The sequence below is a fragment of the Dasypus novemcinctus genome, chromosome 21 (genome assembly GCF_030445035.2).
Source record: "Dasypus novemcinctus isolate mDasNov1 chromosome 21, mDasNov1.1.hap2, whole genome shotgun sequence".
NCBI classification, from domain to species: Eukaryota; Metazoa; Chordata; class Mammalia; order Cingulata; family Dasypodidae; genus Dasypus; species Dasypus novemcinctus.
In genome coordinates, this window is record NC_080693.1 from 20,261,689 (window position 1) to 20,285,994 (window position 24,306).

Here is a 24,306-nt window from a genome sequence, read left to right on the forward strand (position 1 = left end):
AAATAAATACTTAAATAAATATTTTTTTGCATTGATCAAATTGACAGTGAAATGAATAACACTTTGCGTTGGTGAAATAGCAGCAGATATAAGTAAATAAAATTTTTGTATGTTGTTTTTTTTTTTTTTTAAATAAAGCACTTTAATACTTTGTTATTCAGTGTCTGGTTCTTGGACCAGCGGTATCAACAGTATGTGGTTGCTCCTTAGAAATGCAGACTCTCAGGTCCTGCCAAAACTTCACTGAGTTGGAATCTGCATTATAACAAGAGCTGCAAGTGATCTGAGGGTGCACTTTAGTGTGTGAGAAGAGTAGCTTTAATGCACTGCTTCTGGGAATAGACTGGTACAAAAGGCCAGGACAGAAATTTCACTATTTTTCTCAGAAACTTTAAAAGTATTAATATATTTTGGTTCAGGAGTTTCACTCTTATGTATTTAGCCTAAGGAACTAATTAGAGAAATTAATACATTTAGGTATAAAGATGGCCACTGAAATCTTATTTAAGATAGCAAAGGTTGGAAGCAACTTTCCAATAGTGGAATTTAACTAGGTGGTAGAATGATAGGCTGGGATTTAAAAAATCAACATTTTATTGAATATTAAAAGTTATCAAAAATGTTCATATAAATAAGAAAGATGGGGGCATAGGGGTATTATTGGGTGGGGCTTTGCAGGTTCAAGGGGGGCTATGGTTAGGAGGATGGATCAGATGGCCCAAGGAATTGGGGGGAGGGTTGGGGGGAACAGATGAACATGGGAGATTGTTGAGGATGTGGTTGAAACTATAATGATGAGAAAACTCTTTAGAAAATATAGTAAAGAAGAGTTACCTGTTTAAGGTGATTAATGCACAGGGGCAGGCTTCTAGATAGTGTGTGAGTGCTCATCTTGTCATAGTGTGTTATATCATTGGGTGGAGACCCATACAATGAGTGGGAAGGGGCACCCCCATCCTGGGGAGGCCTGATGTTCTCAAACAGAGGGAAGGGTGTCTCTCAGGAGAATTGGTGGCTCCTAATGGGGGAGAACAGTCTAGTTTGTCGAACCCTCAGCATTGTTGCAAGTATCTGTGAATCTGGTCCTTCAAGCAGTGAAGCTTGATTGTCACTGTGGGCCATGAGGGGAGGGGATTAGAAGAATAGAATAGATGGAAATAGGGTAATTGGAGGACAATGAAAGTGTTCTACAAGATCATGCAATGATGGATATAGGACTTGTTAAATTTCACCAAAAATGTATAAAAGTCTATAGGCTAAAATGTAAACCATAATGTAAACCACAATGTAACTAAAATTTTAGAGAATTGTACAATCTAAAATATAAACCATAATGTAAACCAAAATGGAACCATGTTTGGTAGCTATGTTTCAATATCTGTACATCAGCTGCAGCAAATATAACATGAACATGTAAAAAGATCATTGCTGGGGAAGGGGGAAAAGGTTTGATGTTGGATATATGGGAGTCCCCTATATTGTACAGGTGACTTTACTGTGATCTAAAACATTTTTAAAGACAAAATTAAAAATTAAAAAAAAAAAAAAGAATGTAGACACTGAGGAAGGAATGAAAGAGATTGCCTTGCCCCTGTACATACAGGGCAACACCTACCTATTACAGTGATGAAAGGCAAAATGTCAAAAAACAAAGTTTTATGATCTTTTTCATTTTTTAATACCCCAATTCATTTATTTTATTTTATTTTTTCAAAATTAGTATGTATACTATTTCTAATCTTAAAATATCATTACTATTTCATTTTCCTACTAATTGAATTTGGCAATATATTAGGCTTCATTTTTGAAGAAGTTTTGGACCACAGTGGGGTTCAACTATGGCAGGGGAGGAACACTGGTGCGGGGTGTTATTGATGGGGGACACATGGTTGGAAGGGATTTCTTCAGGGCATGTATATAGGACATATAAAAATGTTTGGATATTCTTTGGGTATTTTCAGAGTAGTTACAACTACAAATGACAACTGAGGGAGTGCTGAGTTCCTAGCCAGAGGAGCTCTGTCACATTCCCCAATGGAAGAGTAACAATCCCCCAAGTGCAAGGGCAAAGACCAGTGAAGAAGGATGGTCCAATGATGAGCCCTTGATACTGATGACTATGCTCATGAACCTGTGTGCCTGAAATTTCATCTAGGTCTAGAAATGCAGGGTACCTAAGAGTTACTGCCTGAGAACCTCCATGTTACTCAAATGTGGCCATTCTCTCAGTCAAACTCAGTGTGGGACATGACTCCCAGGGACGAGCCTCCCTGGCACCGAGGGATTACTACCAATCACTAGCTGGTGATGCAAGTAGAAAAAGACCTTGAGTGAAAGGGGCATAATGGTAAAGACAAATGAGTTTATATGACTAAGAGTCTTCAAAAAGGAGTTGGGAGGTCATCAGAGGTCTCAGCAGGATCCAAGAGACAGCCAAAGTAGATAAAACCCCAGGCACTGGTGCCCCCGAGGGATATGGAGACATACAGGTTCTATGGTCATGGCAAATGGCTTTGGAGTTCAGTGCCTTTTCAGTGTGCCTTACTTTGTAATTTGTGTTCCTAAGTGTGATGGAGTTGGACTCAGATGTGACCTTTCTACACATGCCTCTTCTGTCACTTTTACTGAACCTGTGGTTGATATGTACTCAGGAGACTTAAATCTCTGGACTGGCCATGTGCCAGCTGGGCCCTGAATTTCCATAGAGTTTCAGCTCCTACTCTCTGGTTTGTTGGGCTTACCCAGGTCAGCTGATGGGAAGGTGAAGATGGTCAACCACAACACCAGGGAACTGAGAGTGTCTACAACTGCAAGCAGGAGAATTGCATCCATCAACCATGTGGGATCTAAGCCCCCTCTCAATTTAGATGTGGAGTGGACATCACCATCCCAGGGTCCACAGGATGGAGGAATAAAATATGGATTAGAGTGGACTTACTGGTATTCTACTCTAGAACTATTGTGACTCTAACAATTGAAGAAACTGTATCATTAATGTGGAGACAGTGGCCACAGTAGTTGCTGAGGGCAGGGAGAGGGAAGAAGAGATGTCATGTGGGGGCATTTTTGGAACTTGGAGTTGTCCTAAATGATATTGCAGGGACAGATGCTGGACATTATATATCCTGCCATAACCCACTGAATAGACTGGGGGAGAGTGTAAACTATAATGTAAACTACAATCCATGCAGTGCAGCAGTGCTCCAAAATGTATTCACCAAATGCGATGAATGTGCCACAATGATGAAAGAGGTTGTTGATGTGGGAGGAGTGGGGTGGGGTGTGGGGTATATGGGAACCTCTTATATTTTTTTAATGTAATATTTTTTGTGATCTATGTATCTTTTTAAAAAAGGCAATTAAATAAAAAATTTTTTTAAAGTTATCAAAAATGTTCATATAAATAAGAAAGCATAACAGAAATTTCTGCACACAATTATTTTAAAACAAGTATTTTAAAACATTGTTCATATGCAGTTTAAAATATAGAAGGAAATGTACTGTAAAACTATCTGTTAGTCTTAAATTAATGATCTTAAATTTTCATTTAAAATACTGTTTCTCTATAAACTATCAATATTCAGTAATGAGTATATAATTCTTTATAATCAGCTAAAACTTATTTAAAAAGGATTGCATCAACTTATACCACCACTAACAATAAGTATGCGATTTCTCACCCAGTCTTGCTAGTGCTATTTTATCATTTTCTTTTAGATTTGCTGAGTTGAAAAGGCACAACATGGCAACTCATTATTGCCTTATTTTTTAATTATTTAAAATTAATGAATTCTACATTTCTTTTTAGATTTTGTTCTGGCACTGAGTAATTTAAGCTACATTATTAAATAACAGCTCATATTCTAAAATAAAATGAATATATGTTGAATTCAGTTTACCTTCAGTTTCAGAATATTTTGTTGGGTGGGCTTGTTTGAAACAAAGGTTTGTATATACCTCTTTCTTACATTCATTGGTATTTTAATCATGGATAACTTTTAAAACCATTTATTATGAAAAATTTCAAACTTACCCAGAACTAGATAGAAAAGTATAATGAACTCCCCATATCCATCAACAAGCTTCAACAACGATCAACTCATGTCCAATGTTATTTCATTTATACTCCACCCACTTCTTCCCCTAATTCCTGAATTATTTAGAAGCAAACCATATAATTTCACCTGTGACTATTTCAGTATCTATCTCTAAAAGACAAGTATTCTCTATTTAAACAGTTGCAGTACCATTACCATACCTAAAAATTATATATACCCATTGAATATTCTCAGTTTTTAAATTCTTCTCTCCTTCTTGATCAGCAGATTGTTAGAAACAGGATGCAAAAAAAATAAAAAATAAAATAAAATCAATAATGCTGCAATATAACCATAGAGTCATGCCATGTCAAAATAAGCTGGTTTATTTCTAACTGAAACTGGCTGGACTTTTACTCTTAGTTGTACTGCTGGTTCTTGCAACTCAACTTTCCCCAACTGAATGAACTTGCAATCACACCTTCAAAACCAGCTGCTCATTCTAACGTCCCTATTTCTGTCATTAACTCTCCCTATGTATCCAGGAAGTGATTGAGTCCTGTCAATGTTTCTTTCATCCATCCCTCTCTCTCCATTTCATCACCAAAGACGAGAGCAAAGCCTTTGAGATCAGTCCTTAAGTTCAATCCCCAGTTTTGCCAGTTACAAACCATGTACACTCGTGTATCTTTTACCCTCTTCAAGGTCCTGATTTTTTTCACCTGTAAAATTGGGGAATGCTAATTTACCTTGCAAGGTGAAAATTAAAGAAACTCTATATAGAATTGCAGACTGATAATTGATACTATAACAAACAAAAAGGTAGCTGCAGAGGAGCAGGTGTAGCTCAGTGGTTTGAGAGCCTACTTCCCTTGAACCTTGGGTTTAAGCCCGAGCACCTCCTTAAAAAAAAAAGGTAGCTACTACCATCATCTCCTTATACATATATTAATTATTACAAATAAAGCCAGTCGACGATTCTGAGCATATGTATATAGCAGGAACCATGTCTGGGAGCTCAGATGGCACCATCGTATCTGGGCTATGTTTCCACTGGGGTTAAGGTCAGAGCATCCTTAGCCTATTTGACCCACATAGTCCTCAGGCCCCAGGGCTCCCATCCAGAGATGGCCTACTTTCATCACCGTGGATTTAGGTTTTGGGAGGTGGAGCTTGGGAAACAAATGCTCTGGTGAAGTTTATGATAAGTTTGACATCCTCTCCTAGGTTGACAGATGCCAAGTTGAAACAAGCTGAGGGAAACCTCCGCATCTTTAGTCCAAGTGGAAGGAACAGAGGAAGAACCTTCGAATTCGGGACACGGGATACATTTCAGCCACTGGTCTTGGCAGTTGGCAGCCACAAGAATTGCCTTCATCTTGAAGTAATTCAAATCCCACCTCATCTCAAAAGAAAACGAGGAGTGACAAAGGAAATGAGAACTGAGGAAGGGGACTTAAGAGCGTCACAGTGGAATTTATGGGCACCTTAAGAGTTTAGGGTTTCTTTGAGAGGAGATAATAAGATCATTTGGGGAGAGTAACAGGTGGGATGGAAAGCAGGTAAACAAATAAAATCACCGCAAATGGAGGTGAAGGACTTGCTTTCATCCTTTGCAGTTCTTTTTTGAATCCTGGGTGACTGAATATGCATTTCTTAAGGACTGCTTTGAAGCACATCATTTTTGACTCAAAGTTCAGGGTATTTTCAACCCTTCCATTGAACTGACAGCACACACATGTCACTGTACAAACTGCTGCTACAATTTAGGTAGAAGTATCCTGGTTTGGGGATTTCATAGAACTGTGCAAGTTTTAAAATTGGTATTTTTCAACACAGGGTTACCAACATTTTATCTTGTCAAATAAGACACCAAAAAAGAAACAAACAGAATTCTACCCCACATACTCCATTTCCATCCACTATCATCATTGCACAGTGTATTAATATTCAAAATTTTGGGAGGAAATATATACCCTGAATAAAGTTGAACCATAGATGTTGCCCAGACTTAGATTTATGAAAAGCTCCCCATGTGGTACTTGTGTTTCTCATTTCACCAGGGATGGGCAAAAGTTCATCATGGAAAGATAATGCTTGTTCAGAGCATTTTGGAAGCTTTTATCAATCTCACTTTTACCTACACTCTGGGCTAAGCTGTTTCATATACACTGTTCCATTTGTTTCTCACAATAACACATTTATGCAAACAAGAAATTAGACACAGAATTATTAAGAAACTAGCCCAAAGCTGCAAATCCAGTAAAAGAGCTGAGCTGGGAACCTATAGTCTTTGGCTCTGCTGGGATTTTCAACCACAGCAGTGTATAAGTCTGTAACTCCCTTGAGCCTTTCCCATACTCTTCCCTTGCTGACGCTCATACCATTTTAATAAAGAAGTCAATTAGCAAAGATATTAGCAATATATGTCTGCTTTTGGAAGAAAAGAAAATCATGTCAAGTACTATACCTTCAGATCATCAAGGTTTGAGGGGAGTGGGCCTGGCTTGAGAGAAGAAACACCAGTTTGTCCAGAAAAACTGTTTTTTACAGGAGACAAAGGAGTATTGCTCAGCGGCGTGGAAGAAGAGTTTGGATTTCTGACCATCTGTTCATTGGATTCCCTGAAAAACAAACCGCAAAGGGGCACTTAAAATACTGGCAGATACATATGGGCCACTTGATTTAGAGCTAGGTCACCAACTCATGGCCAAAAAAGGGTCAGGGACATAACTCAGAAGAAGACAGAGAGTAAAGTGCGTAAAGTAGATGGCAAGTGAAACTCAACTTTAGTTTTCGGAAGACAATACGGAGTGGTGGAGACGCTGGTGTATGGGAAAGTGCCTTCTATGATTTAGCAGGAGCACTGAACTAGAGAGGGCCAAGCAGGCCATGTGACATTTGATTGTATTTGGCACACAACATCATTGCCACCCTAACCTACGGATGAACAGAGACTGGTAAAGGAATCTATATGCCAACTTTAGAATTGAGGAGACTGACCATTCAAAAGGTGACCTGGCAACATGGTCTCAAAACCTGGGCTCAGGGAGTCGGTCTTTGTGGCTGTCACTCAGTCATTCAGCTCTGCTGCTTCCCAAAGATGCTGACCCAACTCCTGAACTGTGACCAGTCTGGGAATTGCTCACAATTCCAACAGGACATACTTAGATGATTTCTGCTCTCTGTTCCGCAATTCACTTTGGAAGTGCTCAAACTTTAGAGGACCCTCTTACCAGCGGCGTGATTTATGTTTTTTTTCCACTGGCTTTAGTCTCTTGAAAAGGAGTGTATGGTCTCTAAATAGAAACATTATTCTACCCTTACCCGCTGAGGTCCTGGTGCAACAAGAGATTTGTGAGTCCCAAAGACAGAGAGAAGCGGTTTCCCAACCTCTGCCCAGAGCCACTGCCGGGGGCTCGCCTGACTTACTTGAGCTGAGCGGGGTGCATCCCGGGGTAGCTGAACCGGTGCTGCTGCTGCTGCTGCTGGCTGAGGATCTGGAGCTGCAGGAACAGCTGCTGTTGCTGCAGCAGCCGGGCGTAGGCCGAGTCCATGGGCGGGGGAGACTTCTCGGCCTTCTGATCTGGAGGAATGTACTGGTGATATTTGAGCTTCTTCACCTTCGGCTTGGGATCCTTGGGCTTTTTGTGGCGGTTCTGGTTCTTATTGTCACTCAGGGACTTGGACTGCAAAGAGGGTGAGGAAACGGCATGTGCTTTAGGTGAGGGATGAGGAGACCTTGGCATCGCGGCTGTATTGTGAGGAGGTGTCGGAATCCCAGACACACAGTACCTCAAAGGCACGATGCACGGGGCACTCGGACTAATGGTTTGTTGCAGAAGTGAACAAATCTCCTGGAAGTGCATCCCACTGGAAGGACACTCCTTAGGCAGGGAGTCTGGACTCTTAGAAGTGCCTGTACTTTCCTAGTCCCAGTCTGACTGTAGACCAATTAAGGATATAGTCTCATTTTGTGATATATTCATGGAAAGTTCTTTTATAGGTATATATGTAATCACCTTTAGTTAAGCACGTGATAACTTGACTTAAGAATGTAAATTTAGAAGAAATTAAGATTGTCTTTGAAAATCCAGAATGTGGGTCTCTGTGGCTTTGGGCTAAAATGGAAGATAGATTTCTACCCCACCCCCCAAATCTGGGATAAGATAAGGAAGTAACACCATCTGAAATAATGATAATTTACTGACTATGGAAAGAATTAGCCACCCACTGGGACCCTTTCCAGAAGTTATCCATTGTGGAGTGTGATTTGGACACATGGAAGGAAGGTAAGGCTACAGGCTCAAAATTAAGACAAATCTTTTTACTGTTTACCAGCTTTTGAACGTGGGACAATTACTTAACTTTACTACATTTTACTTCCCTCCTCTGCAAACTAGGGAAAGTATTCTAGACTTTCTAACCCTGTGACCAATATAAGGAGTATAAAAGATAATATGGAAATACTGTAATTGGCCAACAGGTATTCAATGAACAGTTGTGATTGTATCTAAAACCTGTTCCTGAAATAAAAAAAGCTTCCATTTATTAGGAAGTGGTAGTCCCTAGGATAATCAGTTAAAAATATAAAGTTTCAAACTCTGACTTTCTTGATGAAGGCTGAAGTGAAGAAAATGGATGTCATCGTTAACGCACTCTTGAAGATTTGGGGGAAAGGTATGTTAGCAGCAGTGTCCAGTAGGGGGTGCTCCTGAATAGCCAGCAGGCATCTTCTGACTGGCAGCTTTCCCATTATGACTGCAAAATACACATCTGAATGTGACCTTATGCAAAAACTTTTTCCATAACTGGCTTTTCTGTGACTCAGCACATCCCACCACTGCAGGCTATTTTGTTTTCTCAAGGAGATCTCTACCTAGAGACTAATGAATAATGGGCACAAGTGTATCAGTGTGTTTGGCAGCTCTATTTCTCCCTGTTCATTAATCGATTAGCATTCTAATTAATTGATGGGTCTCTGTGCACCTAGAGGCTTTCTGCAGGGCTCCAGCAACCAGCTCTGGTCTGCTGTGATACAGCTCAGCTACTGTGCCTGCCTGGACTGGGGGAGAACCGGCCAGGCAGCCCTGAGTCAAGCAGCTGAGTCAGGCATTGAGGAGGTTTTTTTTCCATGTTGCCTTAGCACAGGGACTCTGAGGATTCCCGAAGGTCCTGAAATGGGACCAGCTTCTCATAGTGAGGGGCAAAGAGACTCACGGAATTGTGTCGTTTCGTTCTTTTTAAATTTCAATTAAAAATTTAAAAAAATATTTTAATTGTAGTAATGTCTATACAACTCAAAATTTCCCATTTAACCATTTCCAAGTGTCCATTTCAGTGGTATTAATTATATTCACAAGATTGTGTTACCATCCGCAACCCCCATTACTTCAACTTTTCATCACCTCAAGCCCCTTTAGCAGTAATTCCTTCTTCTTACCCCCCGTCCCCTGGTAACTTACCATCCACTGTCTGTCTCTGAAATTTACTTATTTTAGGTATTTCATACAAGTGAGATCATACAATTATTTAGCTTTTCGTGTCTGGCTCATTTCACTCAACGGGAAGTCTTCAAGTTTCACCTATGTTTTAGCATGCATCAGAATGTGTTCCTTTTTACATCTGAATGATACTCCATTATGTATTTCATTCTCCTTTTGAGCCCAGGAGATTCTCATAGTGTATTTTTTTTTTCCAGAGCTGCCTGCCCAATAGAAGAGGAGCGCATTCATTCATCTTCCTGAAGATGCAAATGCCAGTGCTTGCAGACCTAGCCATAGACCTGTGGACGGGGTTGGGGTAACACCAGGCAGACCTGCCCTGGGTAGCACACATCTTCCGAAAGACACTCCGTTTCACACCTGCCTGCAGACACTGGGCCGATCCAGCCACCCAGCACCCCAGCGGCCTCTACTCGGCCACCAGTTCTGCTCTGCAGAAAAAGATTCCATTCTGCAGTCTGCCAAGGAAGACAGTTCACGGAACTGCCACATTCTCCCCTCTGCAGCAGCTTACACTTCCTGCCCCTTTTCCTGGCAATTTTCTAGAGCTCCGGCCCCACCAGCTTCCCTGACTCTTCCCTGCTCCTCCTTCAAGGCCAGCTCAAACCCGGCTCACCTGCGAAGGCCTTTCTGACTCATTCTCTTTCCGCCTGGACTTCTCCTGCCGCATTTTGAGGCTGCCTGATAATGGTGGTGCCACAGTATAACCTGCTGAGAGGTGAGGGGACTGAAATCCAGACCCCCACTCAATTCCCAGGGACTGTGGCCTCCTGGGGAAGGGGCACCTGTTTCTTATTTGCACAAAGCACCACATGGGCTGGTGCTGGCCCTGCTGGCCCAGCTTGACTGTGGAGCCCTCGAGAGGAGGAATCAGGTTTTATTCAGCTCTGATGTGCACCCCTCAGGGTCTACCTGGAGAGGACCCTGCTCTTACATAGGATATGACAGTTTTCAAAAAACCGTTCTTGTGCATTGGCCTTCTAAGAATCCTAAAAAGTCAATAAAACAGCTGTTTTCTTTTTTAAGAAGCCCCCTAGCATCCTCTTAATTTAGAGGCCCTGAATATTTATTTAGCACCCAGGGCTACACAGGCATCAGTCTATCAGAAAGGAGGCGACTTTCATATGAACAACCAGCTCTACTGCACCAGCTGGATGTCTGTCAATCTCCTTCTTCACTGAAATTGATTTCTCCTTTCTTCGAGCTCCTGCCACATTTTATTTTTAGTATAGTGAGGTTGAATACTTCACTTGTTTGAATTACGCCAAATTTAAATACTTGGGTGGAAATATCAACAAAATTTCTTTGTATATACAATATAATAATGTTGTGATTAATGTGAATTATTCTGCCCTGCAATTAACAAAAATTCATCAAGAGTCACAGAATTTCAAAGCTGTTGAGCTGAGTGAATTGTGAACTGGGTGTAAGCGATTGCCATTTGGTAGGAGAGACTTATAGGGTAACTGAAACACTTACCATTCATTTAGAATAAAGTGGCCATGGTGGCTGCTGGGGGTAGGGAGTGGGAGGAAGAGATGTGATGTGGGGGCATTTTCGGGACTTGGAGTTGTCCTGGGTGGTGCTGCAGGGACAGTTACCGGACATTGTATGTCCTCCCATGGCCCACTGGGTGGACTGTGGGAGAGGGTGGGCTCTGGTGTGGAACATTGACCATGTGGTGCAGCGGTACTCAGAGATGTATTCACCAAATGCAATGAATGTCTCATGATGATGGAGGAGAGTGTTGTTAAGGGGGGAGGAGTGGGGGGAAGTGAGGGGAGTGGGGGTATATGGGGACCTCATATTTTTTGAATGTAACATTAAGAAAATAAATAAAGACAAAAAAATTTTTTTAAAAAGCACGTTTGTTTATATGCAGTGGAGAACACTATAGGGCTGGTATTTCAATATGGATTCTTCGATTTACAGTGTTATTATTATTATTATTTTACATCTCATAACAGTCGCTTAAGCCTTTATTAAGTGGTGGGGATAGAGCTGAGAAAATATGCTCCCAAATAAATTAGGAATTATTTGGGATAAAATATTACAAAGAAGGTCAAATGACCACCAGTCATTAAATCTAGAAGAGAGTACTCTGTGAACTATGAGATGTATAATGCTGAGAATATTAGAGCAAAACCATGCTGAATGCTTAGAGATATTTGTCTACTGTGAACGCCAGCCCCTTTATCTTTATTTCCCTTGGGAGACTGGCTTGTCTGATATAAATTTTATGGTATGCAGGTCTTCCCTTGCATAACACTCAACTACTTTATATCTTTTTTTTTTTTTCTGGGGCAAAAAAAACAATCCTGTGTGCATTAGAATCAGCTGAGTCTGTCTCTAGGATGAGCGTATGGACTCTCTTAAGTCAGGAACGAGCTGGCTGAGCTGTGACCCCACAGCAGCGTGGGCACACAGGGCAGACCCCTGCTGTGCGGCCAGGCTAAGGGGACCTCGGTCCGCAGACGCCGAGGCCCACTTCTCAACTCGCACCTTACAGCGTTCCTGGTGGACCGAGCCCGCGCCCGGCTCCGTGTGATCCCCTCCCACGCCGGACCCAGCCCAGCGCTGCTCCCAGCTGGCTCTGCGAGCCCAGGGCCCGGGCGGGGGCTCGGGGGCTGGCCCGTACCTTGACGGCAGTGTGCCCGGGGATGGGGGCACCGAGGGGGACAAGGCCCTGCTTCCCGGGATCCGACGGGTTGCTGGGCTGTGACACCGAGTCGTTCCTGTCCTTTTCTGAGCCAGATGTAAGATCCTGAAATCCAAATTTCAGTATTATTAGGATACAGGAGGAAATGCGGTGTTGCCCCACAACAGGAAAGTAGAGCCCCGTATTCACAGCGCTGTTCTTTTTAATCCTATCTTCCTACCCTGTAAACATCAAGCTTCCTTCCCCCAGGGGAGGGGGAGTCATACATGTAATGGATGATCCAAAGGAGGACACTTTTGAGAGGGAAAGGAGGTTCCATTAAGGCTGATGCCAGAAAACAAGGGTCACGCTGGCCTGGTCCAGGCAAACCCGGCCCTCTGGCCACCCTGAGTGTGAGGGTTCCACCTGTCTGAGACAAGTTCTGCCTATTGGACTTGATAGTGGGAGGGATAAAGGAGGGGTGAGGGAGGAGGGGGTCTAGGAAATTTGGGGTAAGTAGGACAACGAAGAAGGGAGAGGGAAAGCTGTTAGCAGATGGAGAAAAAAGGTGTGTGTGAAAGCTCTAAGAGGTGCGTGTTTCCATCCGCAGAGGGCTCTGGGAGAGGACGCATCATCCCCTCCTCCTCCCACATTGCTTTGCCATGATGCTAGCAGAGAAGGGCCGAGGTGGCTTCTGACCTCCCGCAGGGGAGCAGGACTGAGAACCAGTCCCTAAGCCCTCCCACCTGCCCAAGAGCCGTAGGATCCTTTTTGCTCAGAACCCCGGAGTCCTCAGCTGTTAAATGGGCTTGCTGGGTGAGATGAAATACCATGACCTCTACACCTGCTTGCATTGCTCATTCTCTTCCCTTCTTCCCCTCCCCTAGGGTGACACAGAAAAGAACGTGTCTTCTCCTCCAGCCATTCTTAAATCAGAAGCCGAGGAATTCGCTGTCAGAAAAACACGTACAAACAACCGTATACACTGTTGGATGTTATCAAAGAGTTTGGCTGCAAAGACTAGCTGAGGCGTGCAGAGAAAGGAAGAATGCTTTGATTATACACGCCCGCCTGCACAATGAAAGTTGGAATATTTCGGTTCTGCTTTGGATGCCCTCCTAGTCCACGTTTTCTCTGTGGCAGCCTTGGGTTTGCACCCACGGAGTGACCACGGTCAGGAGCCAGCATGGCGTGGGACATGGCTGTTGTAACGGTCCCTGATGCTTGCTGGAGCTCCCTTCTCCTGCCCACACCCGTGCTTTCCCTTTTCTCTCTGTGAGGAAGACTAGACCCATCTCCTCTTAGGGGTTTCCTGAATAGCTTCATGCTAGACTGAGGAAAACCCCCAAGACGCTTGGGTGCGGCTTCTAGAGCGGGCATCTCCCTGGCTTGGTGAGCCTCTGCGGGATCGTGATAGCCAACGAGGAAAACGTGTGCCAAGCGCCTAGCGCCCTCTCTGGCACCGAGTGAGCATTTAACACGTGCCTGAGGCTCTTGTTATTGTTACTGGTTTTTTGTGTGATGCTTAGTGAGGAGAGAGGATTGTAAGCGTGCCTTTAAGGATGTTTTCAACATATCTCCCTCACGTCTTGAGGGTTTGTGGATTTGTTCAGAAAAAGGTGAGTGCAATGCTTGGGCTGCGGCTGGAAGTGGGTTTTGTAGTGGCTTGATGAACAGAATCCTGCTAACGGGGATCAAACGTGGGCTCCCTGTGACACAGCCAATCCCGCTTTTCTCAATCCCGTTCCCACCCCCACCCCCACCCCGACCCCGGGACCCTGGAGTCACTCCGCAGGCCACAGAAAGTCTATGGACTTTGAAATCAGCCCTGCTCCAGTACGTTCTAGCCAGGGAACTGTTGGAGAATCATTTAATCTGACTGAGCCTGTGGCGTTGTCCATAAAAATCGAAGGAAAGGGCATCTACTCAGCAGAGGAGGTGCCCAGCAAAGAAGTCAAAGGGTATATAGCTCTGGGGATTTTGTTTCACTGTTTTCTTGGAGGCTTTTTCTCACTACACGCAGATCCCAGGATCAGCTAGGGTGAGAAGAGGTACCAAGATGTTGCGCATCAAAAACCACCTCTGGGATCTGGAGCAAAACCTTCTGTAGCAAAGTTGACTTTTCCAAGACTGTAAAGCGATTACAAGCCGATGTGATTTGTCTACCTGGATTGTCCCTGGAGGACCTGCCAGAGGGGTCGCCGTGGCTTTCGTGTCTGGGGGGGAGGGCAGTGAGCCCTGTGGGTCTTCGCTTCGTGTCTGTTCTGGAGAAAGTCCATCACTGCTGCTGTCCTCTTCAAAGGCGAACGCGTCTGCTGACTTGGAGAAACTCACCTGGTTACCTAAGGGAGCGAAACCCAAGAACTGTGTCAGTGGCTTGGGAGCATCAAAAGAGTTCTCGGGGGAGCGCTTCCATGAGTCACCCCCATTAGAGCACGCATCTATCTCCTGGGATAAGCTTCAAGTTCAAAGTAAGAGTGCAGGCACGCTTGAAACTATGTGGGAATGTGTGCTTATGAAAGTGGTCTCTCTTGAAAGGGAAGAACAAGTGACCTACTAAAAGTCTATCATCACTTGTTAACTTTATTTTCAGGTTTATCCATTTGCTCACATTCTCTATGTGAACACTTCTCTTTTTAAAGCTAAAGCAGGAAAGATGACGGGAAGAAAAGGGGCCTCCGAATGCAGGATGAGGCCAAAGGGGAATGCAGTAGGAGAATGCCATTCTCTCTCCCAGGTTTTACGACGAAAGATGTAATGGAGATGACAGCATGCCATTTGCATCATCTTCAAACATAAAGCAGGGCACGCAGCATAAAATGTTTAGCAAATTTTGCTAATAAGGATAAGCTAGGACAGCTACTAAATTTAAATTCCTAAATGTCAGAATTAATCAATGTCACCAGAATGTCCCAAAGAAGTCCCATTCAACAATGCCTAACTGTTTATAAGAGCCATAAATGTGCCTCAGAAACTTCAGCATGATCCTTAGTCTTTATTATTACTTTCTTTTTAGTCTTTATATCTTTGTGCCTACTTTGGAAATCGTCAATGGCTCACACATACAGAGATTCTTTCTCAGCGGTCTGCAGGGTCTTTTGAGGGGAAGGAATAGATTGGCTTGGGAAGAGGGGTGATCAGGCCAGATGGGACTCTAATGGCACCCATATATGTCCCTTAAGTTTTTATGGCCAGATTTCTTCTGGTTTATTATCCGCTGCACAGTACAAAATGTCCTGGAGCCTGAAGCCACATAGCTACTCTGACCCAGTCCCAGGCACAGCTCTTCTAAAGGAATTTAGGTACTATCAGGAAGTTTTCCAGCCCGGTATTCTGCAGTCACACTGACGAGAACTTCTGACTCTTGCTCTGTGCAGATAAGAGAGTGAACCTTTCACCGTGGCGACTGGAAAGGCAATGAGGAGCCTGGAAGTAATGGAACAAATGTGGTTTGGGGCTTGTCATCACTGCCACGGCTGGCACCTGTCACAGACCCTCACTCTCAGACACCCAAGTTTCAAGTCAGAAGAGAGGCTGGGGGGCAAATGGGCACTTCAGCCCCTGGCCTGCCGGATGCCCACTAACCTGGAAGGGCTACATTTCTTGTTGTTGTGTTTTTATGATTAGAAAAGTAACATCTAAAGTTCACACCATACAGAAATGTCTAAACTGCATGTATAATAATCCCACTTTCTGTTAGTAATTTGTTGTGTCTTCCAGATTTTTTTCTAGGCATATAGCAAGATATACATATATTTACAGATACATTTTAATAGTATTTCATACAGCTAGGATAGAGCAAAATATACTGTTCTGAAACTTGCATTTTCACTCTACAATGCTTCTTGGAGATTTTTCCATGTGAGGACATGGAGATCTTCCTCATTTTTTCCTCATTTTCAGCTGTACAGTGTTTCATTGTATCAAAGGGAACATCCCTCCCCCCAACTTTTCCTCGTATTTTTAAAAAACTCTTAAATCTTTGAAATATAATAGAGAAGTACAGAAAGTCATAGAAAACATCTATTTACATATCACCTGAAATTTTAAAAGAGGCTAGCACGACCTTACACTTGAGTCAGATACATTCTCATTTCCTGACACGGGGTGGGTGGTTATTGGGTATTTGACAAATACCAGCTTTTTCTTTGGTGGAGGGATCCCTCTTCTTCTTTCCCTTTATTATCTTCTCTTAAACACCTCTTTCTCCAAGAGTTAGCTCATACCCTCCCTTTCTCCTTTTCTCACAACAAAACCTAGCATCTGCAAATAAGCCTCTATTTGCTCTTTTCATCCTTGTGAAATAATTTATGTTCAATTTTTTCTTCTTTTGCAGGGACGTCATTTGCCTGAGCTCTTCCAAGGAAGAGCTTTCTAGTGGCCTCCACAAATATACTTTTACCACCAACCTGATCCATACATTTCTTTACTTTAGAAAATATCTTTTCATTGATGTTTTAAATCCTACTTCGAATTGTGGAATTAGAAGCTTTGATCCCGATGAAAGAATTAAGCATTTTAGTGAGGCATAGGCAGGCATGGGAGTGGGTGGGTGAGGGTTTAGCTCTCTCTACCCTCAGAAATCACAGCACCTTGAGCTAACACCAGTTGTATTCTTAGAGAGACCTGCATTAACTGTGACAGCCTCTTGGACTAGCCATTCCTCTCTGCCCAACAATCTGAATCTGAAAGCATCCTTTTCTTCTATTTCTTCCCCCTTCCTTCAGCCTAAAGGGGTATGAATATTTTTCAGTGGGATCTGATACTTCATTTGACAAAGATCCCCACCCACCCATCTCTACCTACACCTCCACAGAGTATCACACCCCAAATGGGTACAATTCAGGAGAAACTGACCAAATTGCAAAGTTCTCTCAGTATGTAATCTGTGGTTAGAAATGCTGGAAGAAGGGGGGAAGAGAGAGAATGGCTTCTTTTTTGATCCCTCAACAATCCTACTTGGATGATTTCAAGTAGAGTGATATCAAATATCAAATGGTAGTGATAGTAATTTGTATCAGTGGTTCACTTTATAGCAAGAGCAATAACAAAAAGAATAAAGTTTTATTAGACCTTATATTGGCCCACTAACTTGGGCTAGGGGACAGACGTTCTCATCTCTGTTTTGTGGAAGAGGAAAATGCAAAGTCGGGTCCATCCTGTTATTTAGTGACTGCGCTAAGACGTCAGTCCCAGCCTTGGATTCTCAGAACCACCAGGAAGAGAGAGTGGCAAAATCAACTGCCCTCCTTGAAAGCCCTCAGGTGACAGGGTATTTAGGGAACATTGCCACACACAGGGATTGACATAGAAAACTACCAATGTTTCCTCTTTCTTTGCTCACATCACATTCCACAAAATCTCTTACTTGAGTTTTTGAGATTTGAGAGACTAAATGTAACATTATGCTTAGGAAAGACAGAGCAGGCAGGAGATCCTGGGAAAAGAGAGCACAATGACTATGATTTGGCCTTTGTCTCAGAAAAGAGCTGGAAGGATAACATAATATTAGGAGCTGCCACCAATAAGTCAGCCTGCCCTGTTCACTTTGCCACCTGGCATTTGGTGACCTCAGTATGAGGCATAGAATGATGCAGAATATTCTAGAAGTAGAGTATTTGGAATAAAGGAGCAAGCAATCCCATTTTTCCCAAGGGCTGGTGGAAGCATTCCTAAATTATTTTGTGCATTTCCAGCCTCACACTTTAAGAGACAAGATAAGATATGAGAAAGTGATCCAAACTGAGAAAGAAGTCATCTGTTTATCTCCAAGGGACACGAGGAGTGTTTACCAAAGGCTGGACTGCGGTGAATGCTTTTGGTGGCTCGAGGAAGGAGATGGCTCTACGGAGTGGTCCCAGGATTATCCGGTCTGAAAGATTAGCTGTGGACCATAAGGGCGCAGGGGTGGGGATGGGGGGCGTTGGGTGAGAATGGGGAGAGTGGAGTTGAAGTTATAGGGAAGAATGAGAAAGAAAGTCTTCCAGCTGGGGCTGACGATTCCTTTAGGAGCTCACCCCTGGGGAAACACAGACTCTAAGGGACCACTTTCTCAAGTGACATCAACCATTTCAAGAGGCTCCCTTCTTAAAAAGATGCTTAAAGTCAACGGCATGAAGAAGCCACAAGTCCACGCGACTATATCCGGGATGGTTGTTTATAACAGAATAAACACACAGGGTAAGCACCACAGCCCCCAGTACGACTCCTGTCCAGTATCTAAGCGCCAGGTCAGAATATACCGACAGACGTGCTGAGGCCCGTGGAGGGGCGGTCCAGCCCCTGGGCCCTTGCCGATCACCCCTCCCTCCTAGCTACAAGTGGTTCGGGTCTGCTGCTGCCTGGGCAGAAGATGAATAACAGGGCAGAGAGCCTACACCTGGCTCAGTTCTGGGGGTCCTGAGATTTGTCCCAGCACAGGGGCCCGAGAGCCACCAGCTGTGGCTCCTTAGAGACCCTGAGTGTAGTGTTCGGTGCAGTTGATGAGAACTTGGGTTCCAGAGTCAGACAGACTGAGCTTTGCTGCTTGGTTCTACCATTTCCGCGGGAATGCGACTGTCAGCAAGTTATTTAACCTCTCCACACCTCAGTTTCCCACCTATAAAATGAGGACACTAGTAATGAACTGCTTCTCAGGCTTTTGGGGGTGAAACACCCTCACAGATGTAGAAATTGGAGCCCAGTCCTCACCATGCACAGATGTTAGGTAGTTTCTAGCTGCCGCTCTTGTTATTATTTTTGTTATGAATTCTGCTTGTCTCAAGTTTAACATCATCCAAAACACACACACACACACAACATGACCACCCAGGAGGGAGGCGGTTGATCCTCTGGTCTGCTTGGTAAAGGTCAGTACGAATCCAGAGCTAGAAATGCTGGGGGTTTGTCCTGAGTTGGTATTCCACTGTGGGAGAGCAAGGGGAGCATCCTGTAAGACCCAGTGCCTCTCCTTCCAGGTGCGAGCCAGGCTGATGCCGAGAGACAAAGGTCACCTTATCTGGCCGCCTTGTGACCCTGGGCCTCGGCTCCAATCTCCCAGGGCGGGAGGCTCGCTGGGAGCTGAGTGCAGAGCCCTGGCTATTGTCCCTGCAGGCACGTTGGGTAGTGATGACAAGGACCTGCTTTGGGAGGCCCTGACGTCACCCCCCAGCTATGCCTACAGGGCTGGCTCTGGGCTCTGGTCCCTGGGGGATGGTGGCCTGGCGACTCTAAATTTTCCTTTCCCCTCTTGGAAGCGATTAGATGAATGAGTCAGTTGTACTTTCCTCTACATAAACATTTAAAATTCCGAGATTAAAGGGAGATAATCAGTGTCCTAGTTACCTTTTTGCTACAACCCACACTAAGGGGGCTGGAAACCATGAAGCGAATGTTAAAATGGACCTTGCTTGCTTATCTACTGGCAAGCTGGTGCAGTCCCCTGCAGGAGAGCTATTTTAATTCATGTCCAGATACTCCCCTAACACTCTTTTGGAAGAGACCGAAGTAAAATCCATGAGAGTGATACATGTGGAAGTGGCTGTCATGTACATGTGGTTCTTGCCCATTTGAATACGTTCAGGATGTTGTAGTCTACCGAGTGATGGCACTGTCCACACCAAACTAGAACCCACTGCTCCTGAAGGGGATCAGATACTCTATTTCAGGAGAGGGACATGGAAATTGATGCGAGTGGATGTTTAGAGGAACAAGGACTCCTTTTCCTTAGATCCGTGGTGCTTTAGAAATATGCCCAATGCTGACCCTAGGACCATACGCATCAGGAAAAGCAATTCCCAGAATTAAGTGTTTATCCTGCATCCAGTCTTGGGGCTAATTCTCAAAGGACAAAGAAGATTGTCAGCTGTGAGTGTAAAACATGAGAAGTAGGCAAGACACTTTGGAACTGTCTCTTACCTCCTTTCTTTCCTTTCTTTTCCTCCTTCCTTCCCTCCACCCCTTTTCCTCCCTCCCTCCCTCCCTCCCTCCCTCCCTCCCTCCCTCCCTCCCTTCCTTCCTTCCTTCCTTCCTTCCTTCCTTCCTTCCTTCCTTCCTTCCTTCCTTCCCAGTATGCCCAGCTGCCTAGGAGGTATCTAAGGACAATTCCCCAAATGCAGCCCCCACTTGGACGTGCCCTGTCCCTTTATCTCTCTCTCTCTCTCATTGATGCCAAGAGGACCTCAATATGGACAAAACCTTTTTCTCCATCTGGAAGCACAGAATCCAGGAAAATCATCTTCCTCTCTCAGCAGTAACACTCACCAACTCCCTGGCTCTCTTTTCCCACTCCTTTTCTAGAAACTTCCTCAGAAAAGTATTTTTCATCTGTGCCCAAGTGTGTTTCTTTCTCCCAAGGATCATTTGCCCTTGGAGAATCATTTCTCATTCTGGAATGATAGGCTTTGTCCATGAGAAAATCACATCCAAGCAAAGCTTTTCACAACCCTGTCGCCTAGAATCTGAATTAAGGCCATGGGTATTATCTATGTCCATGCAGTTCAGCTGTGCTCCAAAATGTATTCACCAAATGCAGTGAATGAGCCACAATGAGGAAAGAGGTCGTTAATGTGGGAGGCGTAGGGGTGTGGTGGGGTGTGGGGTATATGGGAATCTCTTATATTTTTAATGTAACATTTTTTTGTAATCTATGTATCTTCAAAAAAAAAGACAATAAAAATGCACTAAAAAAAAAAAAGAAAAAAATGATCAGAGTGTCGAGGCTTCCAGGATCTCTGAAAAATGACTAGATTCTTAGTCAAGGAGAAGGTTTTGCTGCTGTGAAGTCTGAGCTTTGGGGGCATAGGTGAGCAAAGACTGTCATAAACTCATTTGAGGTGACAGTTGTGAATGGATGGCTCCTCTCCCACCTGTCATCTGGGCCAGTTCTGATGGCATAAAAATGTTGCTTTCTGTGTTAAAGGGCTACGGTGATAAATAGGACGAATTTATCACTGACAATAGGGCTATCTATTCTGGTCCCTGATTAATCTTTTTAAAAGCAGATGAAAGGCTAGCATTCAGGTGGGAAACCTGGCCAAGTCCAAGGGAAAAGTGAGAATATTTTTGGAGAAGTGGTGTGTTTTTTGGAGCTGAGTAGCTACTGTTGGAAGAGTTGGGAGAGCAAGCTTGGATTCTGTTTTACTCGAGCCAGAAGCCAAGAATCTGGACAATTTACAGCTTCCTTGGTAGCTAAGGATACTCACGGGCCATGGGGAAGAGTCAAGAGAAAAAACTATTCAGATGACCAGAGAGAGAATTAACAAGCTCAGAGTAGGTCCCTGTGGGCTCATAACCGGGGGATCATTAAGTCATAATGGTCCACTCACAAGCTGAACAGCGCTGTGCTATGCTCTAGTATGTAATTTGTTCTCATAAATCCTCACTCCCATAGAACATCATGTTGGCAGTATTCACTATTCTGCTATGAAAGGGTGTGGCTATTAGTGATTTTCTGTAAAGGAGGAATCAGGCGCATGATTTGACATGTAGCCCCACGACGGCCCAAGCTTCATTGGGTGGAAGTCAAATCGGAAAGCCCCATATTCCTCTATATTATATTTCATTCTAGTCCAGTAAGCCTATGATTCCTCCAGCTGGAATCTGTAAAATTCTACCTGACACAGAAAAAAGACTTGCAGAATCAATAGCTGGCACTCTAAAGGAGAGGAACGTTTTAGAACAAGACTTGATGATGAGATCATTCAGCTGATGGAAGAGAGGTGGTGTCTGGGAAGGAGGAGAAAAATCTCAAGGAGGGGGGGAGTTCTCTGGCCAAACAGGCTGCCCTGTGGTGGGAGAGGTTCTAGATTATTCCACATTAGGGTTGGATAATAGTTGTTCTTTCCTAAAATTTGGAAGGAGGAAGACAGTGACCGAGTATTCTGTTCAGAGCTTGGCAGAAACATTGAAACACAGCTGCAAAGAGAACTGGAAAGTGTAAACACATCTGGAAAGGCACGTGGATAGAGAGAAATTAGACATGATGCCAAGAAAATAATACACAGTTCAACCACCAGCCAGAATCACTACTAGTCCAAGGGGAGGGGATTTGATCATGGGAAGGTATGAGAAGGTTGGACCTGGACCATCATTGCCCTTGGGAGTTTTATCAAAGTGCAATCTCTACAGCTGGTCTTTAAGCAACCCCCTCTAACTTCATGACATTTCATATCATGCGATCAGCTTGCCCATAAAAACTCATATATGCATTTGAACAGTCAACACTAAAGAAGCTGATTTTATGTGCTGAGTAACAGGTGCTCAGTTCTCCAATACTGGTGCCCACTTCTGCACTTTCCTTTAACTGGGTCAATCCACATCCTCTGTTTTTCTAGTCATTCCTTCTCTTTATTCTACACAGATTCCCTTGCTTCTATCTTAAATATGACTGTTTCATTTTTAGCCCTCTTCCCTTTTTACACATCCCCTGCCAACTCCTTCTCCCCCACAGGGCATTCCTGATTCTTCACAGCCTGTGCTACATTTTTTCCCTCCACAGCATTTACAGCCTTTATCATAATACATAACTTACTTTTTTTAAAGGAGGTACCAGGGTTCAAACCCAGAACCTTGCACAGAGGAAACAGGTGCTCAACCATTTGAACTATATCCATTTCCCTAACTTATTTTTCATTATGTTTTCATTTATCGTCTATGTCACCTTCACTAGAATATAAGTTCCCTTAAGACGGAATCTTAGTATGTTTTTTCATTTTTATTGATATATCCCAACACTTAGAATCATGTCTGACACACTAAAGACACTTATTAAATATTGTTAAATGAAGAAATAAATGAATGAAAGGGCAGTCTCTCTGGTTGACCCATTGAAATGAGCATATATGCTGAGGACTCCCAAATCTATAACACTAGAACTGCTGTCTCTTCTGAACTCTGGACCATAGCGCTCATTGTTTACTCAAACTTTCCCCCTTGCATTTCCCATGGACGCTTCAATCAAATTCAACAAGTCAAAATAAGAATTCATCATCTTTTCCCAAATCTGCTCTTCCCACTCACATTGCCTATCTTGAAAAGTGGCACTGCTGTTTACCCAGCTGTCCAAGAGAGGAACCCGGGTGTCACCTTTGACTAAACTACCACATTCATATAATCATGCCAATTCAATCGTCTCTTAGATCCTTTTTCCATACTTCAGTCATGAGTCTAGTACAGGTTCTTATCACCCATCAATGAAGAAGTCTAATGGCCCCCAACAGAGCTCTCTGACTCTGCCACCCTTCAATTCACTTTGCACTCCACAGCCAGAAGCCTCTTCCCAAATGCCAAGTTCCCATCCCACTCATGCACAGACAGATTTCCAGCCTTCCACTGGAGATCCTACCATGGCTCGCCATTGTTTTGTAATAATAATACTATTATTATTATTAAAAATTATGTTTTCCCTTGTTGGGAAATTAGAAACATGGTTAAATTTGTTTCCTCTAGGTCTTCTCTGAAGCTTGGGAGCCTCTACTGCTTTGGAGATAAAATTGTTATTGCCCAAAGTTACCTCTCCATCCTTATGTCTCATCTCTTGCAATCTCCCTTCAGAACTCAGCTAAGAAGGTGTATCTTGTTAGGAACACTCATAAACGGTCCTACTGTATGTTTTACTTACTCCGTTCCTAGAAATGATCACAAGGAATGGCATTGTTTTCCTTCCATGCCTCTTTTCTTGCTAAAGTGCAAACTGCTAGGTCAGGAATTGAGACTTATTCACTCATGTCTCCAGCAACTACCTAATTCTTTACCTAAATTATGTAATGCAATCCCACCTTAAGCAAAAATGCTATGAGACAAGCATTATTAATATTGCTGTTGTTGTTGTTTTACAGACAAGGAAATAGAGGCACAGTGAAATTAAATAAATTTTCTTTGGTTACATGGCCAGGGAGTTGCAGAGTCCAGATTTGAAAACCAGGCTGATAAGATACTAAAATTCATGCTTTACTGCCATCAGGTTGATCCACATCCTGCCAGTTCATTTTTTCCAACAGCGCTCATTCTTTATCACTTTCTGTCTATCTCCACCACCAGCACCCTGTTCCCTGTTCCTACTCTTCTGGCTCCTCACCTGAGGGGTTGCAATATTTTTAACATTTCTTTCACCACCTTTCTCTCCCCCTGCCCACATATTCTGCTCCTG

At 43.5% G+C, this 24,306-nt stretch overlaps 1 protein-coding gene across 4 annotated transcripts in view; it reads right to left on the reverse strand.

The window, feature by feature from the left end:
- MYOCD (myocardin) overlaps positions 1–24,306 on the reverse strand; it is a 112,754-nt gene that overhangs the window by 18,063 nt on the left and 70,385 nt on the right. For all 4 annotated transcript variants that reach the window (XM_058283461.2, XM_058283459.2, XM_058283462.2 and 1 more), the window contains 4 exons: positions 14,346–14,521; positions 12,180–12,305; positions 7,470–7,726; positions 6,508–6,661 (listed from right to left, as the gene is read on the reverse strand). In XM_058283461.2, the coding sequence (XP_058139444.1) occupies positions 6,508–6,661; positions 7,470–7,726; positions 12,180–12,305; positions 14,346–14,521 (713 nt within the window). The remainder of the gene's footprint in view (positions 1–6,507; positions 6,662–7,469; positions 7,727–12,179; positions 12,306–14,345; positions 14,522–24,306) is intronic.